Source organism: Homalodisca vitripennis, chromosome 1 (genome assembly GCF_021130785.1).
Source record: "Homalodisca vitripennis isolate AUS2020 chromosome 1, UT_GWSS_2.1, whole genome shotgun sequence".
NCBI lineage: Eukaryota > Metazoa > Arthropoda > Insecta > Hemiptera > Cicadellidae > Homalodisca > Homalodisca vitripennis.
The window spans coordinates 160,132,740-160,148,354 of record NC_060207.1 but is presented as its reverse complement, the minus strand read 5'-3'; the positions used below and the strand labels follow the sequence as shown (position 1 = coordinate 160,148,354).

Below are 15,615 nucleotides of genomic sequence, written 5' to 3'. Positions count from 1 at the left end.
TACAGAGAATAAACTGTCAAAATCAAATTATTTTGTCGTTTGTAATCAGGCATGTGCCGGTGATTGTGACTCATTAGTCGGTTAATGTGAGTCTATGACGTGTACCGGGACCGGGTCTTGGTGACCACCGATCGACCAATCGCAGTGCAGGTCACAAGGTCACCGTTTGTTTGTCTGGAAAGGACAAACGCAACCAATTATCTCATTATCACCTACACCTAACGATCTCCGGTGTAATCATCCTCCATCATAATTAATTCGATCACATGGTTTCTTTCACATAAGGAGTCGTATGTATCTTCTAATTAGGCCCATTTGAAAGAATTAAAATGTCAGTGCCATCTTCAGAAAGTAGGCCAACAAAACAAAGTGAACCTCATTTTTCACCCCAATCTTTTATATGTGTACTTTTTACAATATTGTAAGTTACTATTTTTCTTAATTATAAACATTAATAAATAACCTATTTTAAATATTAGTAATTACAAAATTGTTATTCTTTATAATATACCTCTTTACACCATTCTGTTCTCCAATATCATGAATTAATGCACTCTGCACTTAGCACTTACTGGACAAATTAAGTTCCAATAGTGGCATTGAAATAGAAAAATACATAGGTATTTATTTTTTTTAACTTAAATAAGAGAGTGAACACCTCATACAATTGGAAGCATAATTGATCGAGAAATACAATAAGCATTAACAAAATATTCCATACAATGTAATCAAATCAAATAAAATGATAATAAGAATAAATTCTGTCCTATTCTCTGATATTAAATTACCAAATCTTAAACAGGCAGAGGTTAGTTAATTTAAATGTATATTTTATAACAAAAGTATTTTTTATCAAAAAACTAAACAGTTTTTATCTAAAGTAAAACCGTTATATGGGATATATTTAACTTGTAAGTAGACCTCTTCATGGGTTAAAATTGTAATGACAGCACACATTATTATTAAACAATAATATTATATTATATAATGGAGCGAAAATTGTAATAATTGAAATACACTGTAGTTCAGAGTCAGTAATTATTATATAATTTATTTATTTACTATATAACATTAATTGTCAGAATATAAAAATTTGAGGTAATCGTGTACATAACTTTTGTTTTAGATTTCTTTTGGATTATATGTGTATCAATATTATTTATTAGTAATTATATTAAAAAACTGTCAATATTTTGTTGTACAATGGATTATTTTTTATCATTTCGTTAGTGAGATATCCACCATAATAGGAGAGAAAGTGATGGGAATAGCTAGTGTTAGATACTGATTTTATATGGCTATGATAAAATGTTTATAAGTAGGCTTATTGGTAAACAAATTAGAGCAAACACTATTGATATCAATACTAGAGAAATCAAGGTGTTTTCTAGAATGCTTAATGATTACTCCTTTATAAAAATTGTAAAGTAAGGCACTTATCTCATCACTTTTAAAATTCAAAGGTTTTTTAAACATTGGAAATTATACCATATTGGATATCAAATTAAGGGTCAACACAATACAAATATGTTTTGTGTTTATAGTTTTACCATATCTTCAATGGTTTCAAAATGGTAAATGAAAAAGTGACTTTTTATGAGTTAATCTATGAAATTATATCAAAATGTTGAAAATAGTGATAAAAACAATTTATCTGTTTTCCCACTGCATTTGGAGTACATATGTTAAAATATTTGCAACATGTGGTCTCTCATCTAAAGGTGCTCAAAGTGTTTATAAATCAAATATCAGATAATATTGCTTCTCTTATCCTCCCCATCATGACTGGTTGGCCTTGCAAGATAAACAATGTTATATGTCAATTCCAATTATTAAAAATCATTTGTAGTTCAAACTGGAATCATGTCATCAGAAAATATTTAAAATGGTAAGAAGTCAAATGGAAATCTAAGTACCAGCTTTATTATCAAACATCAAATAGAAATAGAAAAGGTAGGCAATGAGTGAAGGTAGTAAAGATAAGACAATGACATATCCCAACTCCATTGATAATATTGCAGATACAATTCATTAAAAGTGGTGTTCCACATAGTTTTATGTCAGGAGCATTTTCATAAGTTGTTAACAAAAACATTTTAAGAAAAAAATAGTTTTTTCAACATTATAAAACCGTATAAGATAAGGTAAACAAACACAACAGATGTTTGTTTTTTATTAACTTTTAACTTGATATACAACACCATAGTTTGATGTTTAAAAATTAAGACTATGAGTTTTTTATTTTGCTCATGTTTATATTTTTTCAAACTTTGAACCTGGGAAGAGAGTGCCTTGATTTCTTATTTTTAGAAAGGATGATATCATTAGGAGTATCACAAATTAGGATGGAATAAGTAAGCATTATATATATTTTATTGATCAGGCTAATGAGTGGCCAGTAAGTGTGAAACACACAACCTCGTAGTATACGTTTTACTAAACCTATGTCTCTAGAGTTTTTTAATCAACGAATAATAGTTGCACAAGGGTTAAGCACAAAATAATGTACATAATTAGACATACTTTTACAGGCACTGGCGACATGTGTTTTGTAGTGTTTTTAGGTGTTTAGAACTGTAACAATACCTAATTTTTATCCACAAGTGGTGTGGACAAGAGAAAAGTTACAACACTTTTTTGTTTCCTGTGCCATAAAAAGCTAATATATTTATTCCCGTTTCTGGTCTTGCTGATTTCTGTGGTAAAGCATTATTTTTAGTATAACTTGCTATAATACTGCACCAGCCAGTGTGGTTTTGAAAAAGAATAGAATTTATTACAAAAATAACATCTTATTATTACATAGTTTGATTTTTAAATTAACAAAGGATTGAACTGATTATAAATCTTTCTAACTAAAAAATATACTAATATTGTAAGACAAATATTTTAACTATATTTATAATGTATTTGAAATTGTTTGAACTCTAAAATAATAATTGTATCTTACTCATTCAAAAAATATCAACTCTTCTGCAAAGACTATGAAACTAAATTACATACTTTTTAACTTTAATAATTCTTAAAAATTGTTATCGAATGCGAACATAATTTATTTGGTTTTTTATGGGAATAATGTGTATACTAATTTAATTACCACATTTAAAATTAAATTAAGGCGAATGTATTATATCATACTGTTATGATTTAAATATGTATGACAAATAAACAAATGGACTGTTAAATTCAGAAATGTTGTATCTCCTTCAATTACAGAAAACGACAATGTGTGCCATTGATGTCATGCTTATTGCATCCTACTGAATGAAGGAGCTACTCATATAAAAAAGGGTTATTCACTACAGATCATGATCAAATGCTCATATCCAAGTTTAAGAGGACTCACATGTTAACTGCAAGTCGTACATCTGAGGTTCTGCTTATATCATGGGGCTAAAGTTTAAAACTATGTTTGAAATAGAAATTCATCTCAAATATATAAATATTGCACTTCAGCAATGTAGATTTAGAGTAATGACACTTAAATCTACAATTTATATGTCACTACTAATGGCCTATAATTCACATTTAGTGTAGATTTTCTTGTATAAAAATGTAAAATTATATTTGGTGTATTTCATAATAAACTTAACATTGAACTCATACTCAAGAAGCATAATAAAAGGTCTATATACTAAAAATGATATATTATTTCAAATTTTAACACTTTTTAGATATTAGATATATGTTACAGAAATCTGCCTAATGCAATCATCCTCATAACAGAATTTCCAAGTTTTTTTCTTCATTTTAATCAAACATGGCCCACCAAACCCAAAACCACTATGGCCAATGCAATGTAAAATATGCTTGTGAAAAAGATAACTGTTAATTTTTAATACATCCAGATTAAACTTGGTATAACGACAGGAGTTGCACATACCTTGGATGACTTTGTTAGTTAGTCTTACTCTTTAAAACGGTTCAACATGGTGGCCTTCACATTTGTACCAGAAACATACGTAAAAAGTTGTTACCAGACTATTTTTCAATAAAATGACAAGAAATTACACATTAAAACAATTATGTATTTATTAACAAATTATATTATTGCAAATTTTTATTTATAGTTCCAAATAGTAGGTTACATTTATTTATGTCATTATACATCACAGAGGAAACAAAAGTTTTACGATTCTCAGTTTATTTCCAATAATGATTGTTCTTACATATTATATTTTATATCCAGTAAGGTTTCCAGAGAGCAGCTATACCGTTTTGAGTAGTTTACTACAACATTGCAGAAGTTATTATGAACACAATAACTGCCATAATCTATAAATATAAAAGGTGATGTCCTGACTGACTGATTCATCATCAATGCCTAGCAATAACTATAAAAGACAAAAACATAAAATTTGATACATAGGTTTATATGTTGGGCCTAGAGGCACAATAGGGAAGTTTCACTCCAACCTTAGCGCTCCAACCCCACTGGTCTTAACTTACAAAAATTTTTTCCTAAGAAATGCTTTACTACAAAGACATTTTATTAATAGAAGATTTTGATTGATGTGATCAATTGTTCAATGTACAGCGATTCCAATATTCAATACATGAATACTTTGATACAAAGCGTATTAAGGTATTGAAGACCCTGCTCTTTTCACTTGATTTCGATACCAATATTTTCTAAATATTTTATTAACTATTACCTTAATATTTAATTTATTTTATACTATTCATTATTACAATAAGTTTATAAACCAACAATATTTTATTTATATGCTTTCATTTATATAAATAAAAATGAAATGATGTTGATTGCAAAGTTTATAAAATGATGGGCTTGTTGTTAACATGAGGACAGCTGAACCTATTTCCTCTTTTGTGTTCTTAAATGTTTCTAATAATCCAAATTAGGTTATCATGGAAAGAAAAATTATAAAAATATATATGCTGCAAACAGTAATCAATAATATTATCATTAACTCTGACAACAGATCCTACCAGTGACAAATTCAAACCAATTTAGTCTATTCTGGATATTATTTTAACATTGCTAACAAACTCGCTTCCCACTAAATATTGACTGTTTCTGAAAGTAAACACAAGAGGGATGAGCCATAATATAACTCAATGAGCCATTCATTACTAAAACTTGAGAAAACAAGCAAGTGCAGTGAGCCTCCCAGCATCAATCACTTATCTCACGAGTGCTATGCTATTTACAAAAGATAGCCTATGACATTTTTGAAAAGATAACCTTTGGAAACAGCTAGTTTTTAATAAATCCAGACTAAATTTATTATAGAGACAGTATGCATCAGCTTGGAAGAATTCCTTAGCCAGGCTTAATCAACCAAGAGTGTCAAAAGATGGTAGCATTTGCATTTCCGTAAAATTATAACTGAACTATTTTTAAATATAGACCAAATATGACAAATTAAAACAATTATTATATGATTAAAACAACTTTCATCCATTTCCATTTTTTGACATCTCTTATGATTTCAAGGTGGCAACTATTCAAATTTTGGAAAAGGAATAGTTATATCTCAGTTATAATGTAAGTAGGGCAAAGCAAAAAAGGCATTTTAGAATTCTTAGGTCATTTAAAGTAATGTTTGTTCTTAAAATTTGTATTGTAACTAATAAGGTTTTCAGATATCTTCTGTATAAAGTTTTGATAGTATACAGTAACACTGCAGAAATAACGGTGAAAACTGTTGTAATTTCTAGTTGATTCAAACTAAACTTGGTACTACGACAATACTTGCACATTGGTTAAATAGGTTTGTTAGCTAGACTGAACCAATAAAATGTTTCAAAATGGTGGTCATTTGTATTAGTGCAAAATTCCTTCCTTAAGTATTTCACTATATAAATAAAAAATAAGACTTTTATAACATCCCATCTTTACTCACTTTTCAATAACTCAAGTTTTTAAAATGGCGGTATTTAATAATATATTCCCATAAAGTTTCAAATATAATATTGGACTGATTGGATTGGACTAAATCGAATCCATGTTATTACAAACATACTTTATAAGCTTTACTGAAAGGTTATGAGTTTCTCAATGTTTTAAAGAGCTAGGAGTATACTAACTTGCCAACCTTGAGAGTAATAGCACCATTATTATTGTGCAAATTAAACTAAACGTCTAAGCTAATAATGCATTTTTAATTTGACGTATCAAAATTACAGCTACATATAAAATTCACCTTTCTTCCGACTAAGCTAAAGGAGATATCCACTTGTACGCCTAACAGTTTTAACCCCATATATCGTAAGACTTGATGGTGGATTGCTATAAAATGTGCAAGAGGAGGGAATTCTTAACATTATTACTGGTTTGTCAAACTCGAGCATCAAATTTTCGAAACTCGATTTAATAAATTTAACACTATTTCAAAGTAAGGGAAGAAGGTTCTTGTACTTAAATTTCACTTAAAGATTTCATAAATCTGAACATGCGGCAAAGTACTGTTATATTAACAATAGTGAACTGGCTGAAGTAGTGATTATTAATTTCTGTCAGCAATCTTCTGCACTGAAACATTTATTCTTATAAGATTTATATAAAACATTCTTGTATAATAATATCACTTTCAGCATACTGCATAAATGTTTTTGATACTTAAGATAGCCCACTCAGTGTGCAAGTTGATCCATGAAGTTTTTTCAGTGCAAACCTAATGCTTTGTTATTGATTCAGATTGTGTAAATACCACCTATTTATTATATGTAAACTCGACAGCATGACTATGTTGCATGTTTAGTTATTAATTAGTACAAATTAAATACAACATGCAAGTTTCTAAATTGTTTACTATATGATAGAAAAGTGTTCATCACAGAGCAAAAGTATCTTTTGGTGCTCAGTCATAAAACATGATTAGACACAGAAAACTCCTAGTGATAAAACTAACCTTTTATAAAAAAACCCCTAATAGTAAAATATTAATATGTCTTATTAAGATATGATTTATCAATATGTTCAGCATTAATAGATGAGAAAAATCAGCTTGTACATAAAATTACAACAAAGTTTTTTTATAACATTTTTTTAAACCAACATATTCTAGAAACATTTCTTTCATGTTTAACAAAATGACTGCACACATGTGAATGGTGAGATTCTACAGCCCTATCCAGGTAATGAGGAGGCACATCAAGAACCAAACCTCCCAATTTACTATTACAGTCTCAAATGCTTCAATAAAGTGAACACTAAAATGTAAACTAGAAGCATATGGTACATGAAAACAGTTATGTTATTTATACTTATATTTTATTTTCATCCGTAAGTGGCATGTTTGCAAGTAACTGTTCAAGTCTTATGTAAAATACGAAATAAGGGAAAGAAAGGAAAGATTTTGATGGCCTTTGTTCTTGTTACTATTTATGGCTAAGGTCAAAGCCACTAGCCAGGGAACCAGGTGACCTACAGCCCGGCTGTACTGCAGTAATTGACAACACAGACCCTCAATTTTCATGCCTTCTGAGGGCAGGCTCTAGTTTTGCTGTGTAGGCACTCTGGCTAAAAGAACCCTTTTACATTTATTAATTTTTCACAAAAGTTCAGGTTGATTCCTTTGCACAACTTTTCTTTGGCCTTCCTTAAACCTTGAAACATTGATGAAAGTACTGTAGAGTAGGATGGACAGGAAAATTGAATAAAAGTTCTGTCACTGTACAATGTTGATGCTCTAAAAATTGCAACATGCTTTGGACATTGGAATATATGTATTTTGAACACCCACACTATCAGATTACCTATTAAGTAGTTTGTTTTTCAAGCATAAATTTCTTTACAATTAGATGATTAGATCAGATGTCATTCCACAATCTGAGCAGAAAGTAATGAATAATTTTACAAATATATGCATTTCCAGTATTATATATTTTTGATCTATTACCATATATGTATATACACGCACGCACGCGCGCGCGCACACACACACACACACACACACACACACATATATATATATATATATCAATAGGTATTTTCAATAAACAAAAATTAAACTGTCAATGGTGTTTTAGGAATACTTTGTAAAACACCAATTTTCAATCAATTTTTTTTAATTCTCATTTTGTTGCTTTGTTTTATTGATATTTTCAATCTTGGTGATGCCACGATGACGTGCACATACTACACCACCTGTACCGATGACGTCACAGTGGCATCAAGTACAAGGGTATTTTGTATGCCACAATATTTTTTTACTATTTAATAATAAATCTTATTATTATCATATTAAATTTTTATTTAACTTCTAAGAATACTATCTCAACCTTGGTTTACGGAAATCAGTCTTTTAAGTATTGATTAATGTTTTCAGCTTCTTTACAATCAACTGTTCTGATTAGTTGACTAGATTCATGCCAGTCTCTCACATGTTTCTATTACTGTTAGCTGACTCGGATTCTCACTATTTTCTTACAAGTTTTATTATTATTTGCCATAAATATTTTGTAAGCATGTTGCATGTCAACACCATTGGTACTGATGACACCATGGCAGTGTCATAGCAATGTTTGTGAAAAAGTATCATAAATGATATTATTTTGTAATGTTATTATTACATATACTTGTATGTATGTATTATATCAAGAGGTTAAAAGCAAATATTTGGTCAGTGTTACAAGTGTCCACATGGTTAGTACCGATGATGTTTACAAATGATTGTATTCTGTAATTATAATGATAAAATAAATACACTAGGCTAAAAAACTAAGTTTTGGATTTTAAGTGCTGTACCCCCAAATAGGCCTGTGGTTAAACTTGTTACAGGTTCGCTGTGGGCGGTAACTCTGGTTACCGCTTCTATGCTGGGCCAGGAGCGAGCGGTAACACTATGGTTACCACAGAGTCTTTGTTCTGAAATGAGATCAGTGTGCGGCCAGCACTCGAGCTATAACAACACTGTATTTCTCGCTACTCGGGAGGTACTTTTCTCACGTTTTTATGCATTTTGTTTTCACATAAGACTTTTTCATTATTTTTAACGATTTTTAAAATTTTTTTAGTGGTAAGTGATTGTGTAACATAATCGATCTTCCTCCGGGACCAAGTGATGTACAATAACCAAGTTCTAGGCATACAACAGAGCCAGTATTGAGTTCAGATGATGAGGATGACAACATAGACGATATAGAATACCAGACAGACACAGAAGTTGAGGATCCTAATTACAAGACCAACCCACCCCAGTGGAGCGCCCACAACTGGATTGGAATGGAAGTTATTCCCTTTACTGGACAGGAAAGATTTTTAGTTCCTTTGCCAGATGACAAATCTTCAATTAGCTTTTTCACATTGCTTATGGATAGTCTTTTTAGAGGGGTATTTTTAGCATCGAACGTGTTAAACCTAGACTTCTGATCTACAGAATGAATGAATGAATTAGTTTATTTTCCACCAATTTACAATATATACAGGAACAGATGATACACGTAATAATTATTATCAATCTAAAGGGACAAATAAAGTAACTAAACAGGTTTATTATAATAAATTGTTATCTTATCTGCTTGAGGAAAGGTTGCTCTAAGGAAATGGATCTACATGGGCAATGTGGCCTGTGCATAGACCCGAGTTGTTCAAGTAAAAACAATAATTGCAACAATGAGTTTGAACTATTATTGTATGGTTTAATTGAAAGCCACAACCCCAACTATATGCAGCCGATGCTGAGCACAGACATCAAATAAAAAACAAAAACTGGGCTCCAGGATGAAGAAATAATGAAGATGTCCAGCCTAATCAGTGAAATATAAGACAGTGCTGGTCTAAGATGGTTTAACGGAGGAGACTAGTGTAAGCACTACTTCTACTTGCTCACAATTCACTACAGGTATTTTGTTCTATATGAGGGTAGAGATAAGATTCATTAATATAATCAGTATATTTTCAATGCAATATACCTTAATAAGAACATTTTTCACAATTAACCAAATAAAGTGTCAATATTTACCATGTACTGGCAGGTCATGACACCACAAATGTTTCAAGCAAAATTCTCTTAAATTTTATGTCATGACTAAAACACACCTCTAAATTACAGATGTATTTCTGTAGCTATAAAATGGACTACCAAATACTACTTGGTATTTATATGAAATTGTTCTACTGTAAAGTTAACACATTAAATTTCTCTCATGCAAATCAAATTCCATTTACTACAGACACAACTTGAACAGTACCTGGAAAGGGCGAGCATGGCCATGGTATTGAGGAGTTTGAATCATTTCTGCAAACAGGTCGAGATCCTCGACAACATCCGGCGCAGTTCCGTCCTCCGGGTCCGGTTTCGCTTCTTTGTTGCCCGCTTCTGCCTTTGGCTCTGCACTCGATCCCAACTGAAATTTAACATAACATTTGTCATTTCAATCCAATGCAATTAGCCCTCTTTCATGTGTTAGCATATACAAGGATAGGGGTAGTCACCAGCTGAGTGAACAACATTGATGTCAAATGTTAAAACACATAGCAACAACAATGGTTTAAGAAATGTTTCACTCTTGTTTTTGTTTAAATTCTTCACCAGTATCTTGTACTGTCTTAACACATGTGTCCTGTACTTATTTTACAAGTATGTCCTTATCAATATAGGAAAGGCTTCAAAATTGAATAAGTTAATACTGATGTAATTTTTATTTATATAAAAAAAGTTTACTTATATTTGGAACATAGTCCCAAATCATTTAAAAAATGTCATGTTTACTGTGGTTAAATTCCATGGAAGTATGTGTGATTTATGGGCATGTATACACTATTGATAATCATTTTTGCTATAGTATTTACTAAGAGTCATTCACATTATACTTATTGAACAGTAAACTAAGTATTTAATTAAGTAAATACTTGGTTATAAGCTTTGTGAATTTATTATATTTAACTTGACTCTTACAAAATTCACTTCTCTAAAATAATAATACCCTATTGTATCCTCTCTTTTCTTTTACAACAGTCAGCCTCCTAATAAAAAATATTTTATCTGGTGAAAGTCTGATATTCATGAGCATTCGCGTATATTTAGGGTTGACGCAGATGGAAATTCAAGTTCACACAGCAGCAGCACTACGGCTAAAGTATTTTGATACTGTAGTTTTGTTTTTAGGTTATATCACTAAATTAAACTTTGTACATACACTTTTAAATAGTATAGTTGTTATTTTCTTTATAAAAGACAAACTTTTTACAATTTAATTACAAAATTTTTAATGAGATCTAATAGTTTCATTTAAAGTCTTTTAAGTACGTTTCAGGCACTTCAAATATTCTAAAAACTTTCAGATTATTTATAGTGCTAAAACAATGGTTCCCAATCTTTTTTTATTTCTTGTACCTACCTCCTTCTTGTCAACCTCCTCCCCCCAAACCAATCATTTAAATACAGACACTGTTTTAACCTTAACATCAATTTAGTGCTCAAAGATAGAAAAAGCCTTAATAATATGTTATATAAAGAAATATATTATTTTATTTTACTAAACAAAACTCGATATAAATTGTCATAAAATAATGTACAAACACAATGAAAAACTGTTATTATATTATACAGAGAATATTATTGTTTTGAACAAGTTGATGTAATTTTACTCAATAGTATCCTTAAGCTTATTTGCCAGAAATCAGGTTTTAAAACCTGGCTCGAATGATGACAAGTACATGCTCGAAGCTGCAGATGCTTCAAGGTTGTCCTTACGTTTATTTTTTTATTGATACAAAGAAATGCTCACTCTATGCTTCGAAAGGGCAGTAAACTTTAATGTTTTATTTCTGACTCTTTCGTATTCTGTTCCTACTCCAGCCGAGGATTCGATAAGATTTGTAGTTTTGAACTAAGAATGATGAGAAGAGTCTATTGAGATTTCTATGTGCTTCTTCATCTGGTATTGGAAAGTTTGAAATCCAATTCTCTTCAAAATTTCACTCAGGAGAGAACTCTGAATGATGCGGCCTTTTATGTGAGTTACAATATCAGGTTTTACTTCTTTAGACAATTGAGATAGTTCTCCACCAAAAAACTACAAAATGTACTGAAAACTTGATAAGACATGGTTTTTAATGAGACAGGATTCAAAAAAGTATAGAAGTTTCTTATCACTGACTCAATATTGTAAGGCCTGGAAAAAGGTAATTGGATTATAATTGTTCTGTACTTTTAAATTAAGTGTATTATTTTCTGAAAAAATATTACCCAAGTATGCAAAATGCTGAAGGTAATTAAGAAACTTGCAACCTAACTTAATTTCATGTTTGTAGAAATAACCTTGAATATGTAAATCTTTCAGTGAGAGGACGGCATAACAATTGGTTTTCCTCGAGTTTGTTCCCACTAAAGTATTTAGCACTGACAACAAAACTGATACACTGCAACCAGTGCTCTCACCCTGAATAGAAACACCAGGGACTTTTTTTATTTTTCAACAACTAGATCCAATATCATCAGACATTTCATTTTCCTTAAAGTTTTATTATTTAATAAGGGAATTTTTAAATTTTCAAACATTTTCTTTACACAACATACATTTGACAGAATATATAATGCAATCAGAAATTACATTTTCTGCAACTGTATGGCTTTTACAACTTTTGGCTATTTGGTAACTAATTTTATAAGACTCTTCGAATGCATTCTTATCTTTTGTTTGCACATGTTAAAATGAAGTCAGATTATGGCCTTTCATTAATCTTTAGAAGAGAGTACTATCTTTTTGTTTAACATATGTATGTTTTGAATCTAAGTGGCACATTGTTATGGATGGTTTCATACTGCCATTAGACAAAATGTCTCCACAGACAATACACAATGGGTTTTAGAGTCATCATCAACCATGAACCTATACCTCAAGTATTCATCAAAATATTTTCTTTTCCTTACGTTAAGAACACAAGCATGCTGACAGATCGGTAGTTCATTACAGTGGAATATAATATTTTAAAATATCTATTTCCACCATTACTGATATTTTCTTGTGTACTTTTGCACACTCCTATAACGACCACTTACCAATTTAATGATACACACAGATCACCTCTCTAGCAGTCCAATTGAAACCTACACCTTCCTTAAACATACAACAACTTACTGCTCTTATAACATAGCCATCAAATCACATATATACATCATATTATGTTTGGTAGAACTTTGTAACTAAGAGCTTGTTGTGCTTAGGATTGGCAGTTAATTCAAAATGTATTGAACTGAAAATCATCCTAATCCAGGATTCTCTCAAAAGCAGAGTGTTCACAGGTTCACATTTGAACTTTCCCAATGTTCAAAATTGTCCATCAAAATGTGAAGTGATCTAGCCAATAATGACTCTCATAATTTATTTATGAATGGCTGATTTCCACAATTATGAGAAAGAACATTCTGAATCCAAGTAATTTGCGTCTCAATCCATTCAGTACGACACCAACCTGCCAGCATAAGACCAGCATGGAAGAAGTCTGGTAACAGCAGCCATCACTAATTGAAGCATATACACAACAATCTACCAATACAAACTGTCTCAACATTACTTTGCCAAGGATAAAACTTTGATATTTCAGTTTTCAGGAACAACTAGGCATTTCAAATGAGCCATCACTATCCATTGAAGGTGCATGTGAGTGTCCAGCCACCCTCTCTGTCTCGACTCGATACTGAAGTAATGCCACTTACTTGACACAGACATCTAGGGAATACTATACCTTCCCCAAAATAACTGTATTAACTTCCGTGTGTTATAAAACACTGCATTTATCTGGATTGAAGATAAGTCACTGCCCTAATACCAATGATGCTAACTGCTATAACCTATCTAATGTTTTCTGAAAACTCCTTTTGTACTTAAAAAAGAGAAGATTTACAGCAAAAGCCAAAGGATTGAATAATTGACTGACAGCATCCACATTAAAATTACAATGAATTCCCATGACACAGTACAACAAAACCGTAACCTGACCAACCACTTCAAATGCTGTCAAACTTGTCTCATAAAAAAGCTGGTTACTTACTCTCAAAACCCATATGTCACTCTTACCTCAGCCCAACCAATAACAATGGTAAAATAGAAAATACTGTACATATGTAGTTACATTTATATATTTAGTGTAAAACTTGGACTAGAAACACTATTCCTCAAACTATTTTTTTTTTTTTTTTTTTTTTTTTTTTTTTTTTATTGTAAATAGATAAAATTAAGAAACCTATTTCCTATATCATACTGACCAATATTGAAATTGTGAAAAAATTAGATATACTCAAAAATTAAATTTATAATATTTTGTGACAGCACAATCTTAACACTACACGTAAATATTTAAAGAAGTATATTGATTTTATGATACTATTGAAAGTTTTCTTCCATTTTTTAAAGACAATTTTAATAACTAAACAATTACATTGTACATAAATTGTAGAAAACTCAATTATTTAAAATTGAAAACAAAAACTATTTCTCCAAAATATATACTTTAAAGCGTTAAAATACAAAACTTGAGAGAACATATAAAATTTCATAGTTTTTGCCATAGTGCAGTATACCATTACCCATGAAAGTGAAAAACTTTCCTATTTATGTGTCAACTCTAAGAATTACATCACACATTCAAAACCACCAGACCTTCTGCAAGCTAAATGTCAGATTGACTTCACTATTTTAATAAGATTCATATTATTGTTAAGTTTACAAGAATTATTAACAATATTCTTATCCTTAAAATTTGTCTATACATGCCCAGCACACTAACCGTGTATTGCTACAAAGAGCTTGTATATGTGAACACTACTTGTGATTTTAAAATACAAACATATACTAGAATATCTTTTAAAAGCAACACATAAGAATTTAGCATTGGTAAGGAAGATCATACAAGAAGCTGTCATGATTCCTCAATAAACACCAACAGGAGAAGAGGCATCATTTTTTATATCATTGTAGGGTTATTAGTGGTGTTAATTTGGATAGTACTAAATTAAAGTATATTGTTTTTAGAAATTTTTCACCTGATAAATTTCTAATGATTCAGGATAAAGGAAAAGTCAATAAATTCCTCATCGTTATCAATGTATAAGAACCTTAAATTTCCATATTACTTATAGATTTTCAACCTTTGTCCTCTATTTTAAAGTTAGAATATTTTCTAAACTACAAATCACTACTTATATCCAAAGAGTACTGATTGTGTACCAATATATAAATAAAAATTGAAGTTGTTTAACCTAATTTTTACTTGATAAAATTACATTTTTATTGCTGCTCATATAAAATATTATTTCCCAACATGGTGGTATACAAAAACAAAGTAAAAATACTTTACATCTGTAAAATATAATTTGCAGATTAGTTGAGAACATAATGCATTCCACCCTTTGGCCATTTTGTTTTATTTACGGCTTTATAACAAAGTATATTAGTATTACTTCATTTGTTTTGTGATTTTATAAAGTTTTATTTAAGTGAAGGGAAATCCTTTCTGGACCAATAAAGATTAAGAGTTATGACTGAGAAAAGCAATACTTCTTATACATTTATTCTTTTTTAAGCTGATAAACACATCTGCATATCTTGACAACTCATGTTTCTCTAAGTTAGTTACTCTGAAATTTCTGAAATGTAGACCAGAAGACTATAAAACATCTTTTAAACAGATGCACATTACAAACA

General features: G+C 30.3%; 1 protein-coding gene across 3 annotated transcripts in view; it reads right to left on the bottom strand.

The window, feature by feature from the left end:
* LOC124375215 (segmentation protein cap'n'collar) overlaps positions 1–15,615 on the bottom strand; it is a 230,454-nt gene that overhangs the window by 82,141 nt on the left and 132,698 nt on the right. For all 3 annotated transcript variants that reach the window (XM_046833335.1, XM_046833334.1, XM_046833336.1), the window contains one exon: positions 10,159–10,314. In XM_046833335.1, coding sequence (XP_046689291.1) covers positions 10,159–10,314 — 156 coding nt within the window. The remainder of the gene's footprint in view (positions 1–10,158; positions 10,315–15,615) is intronic.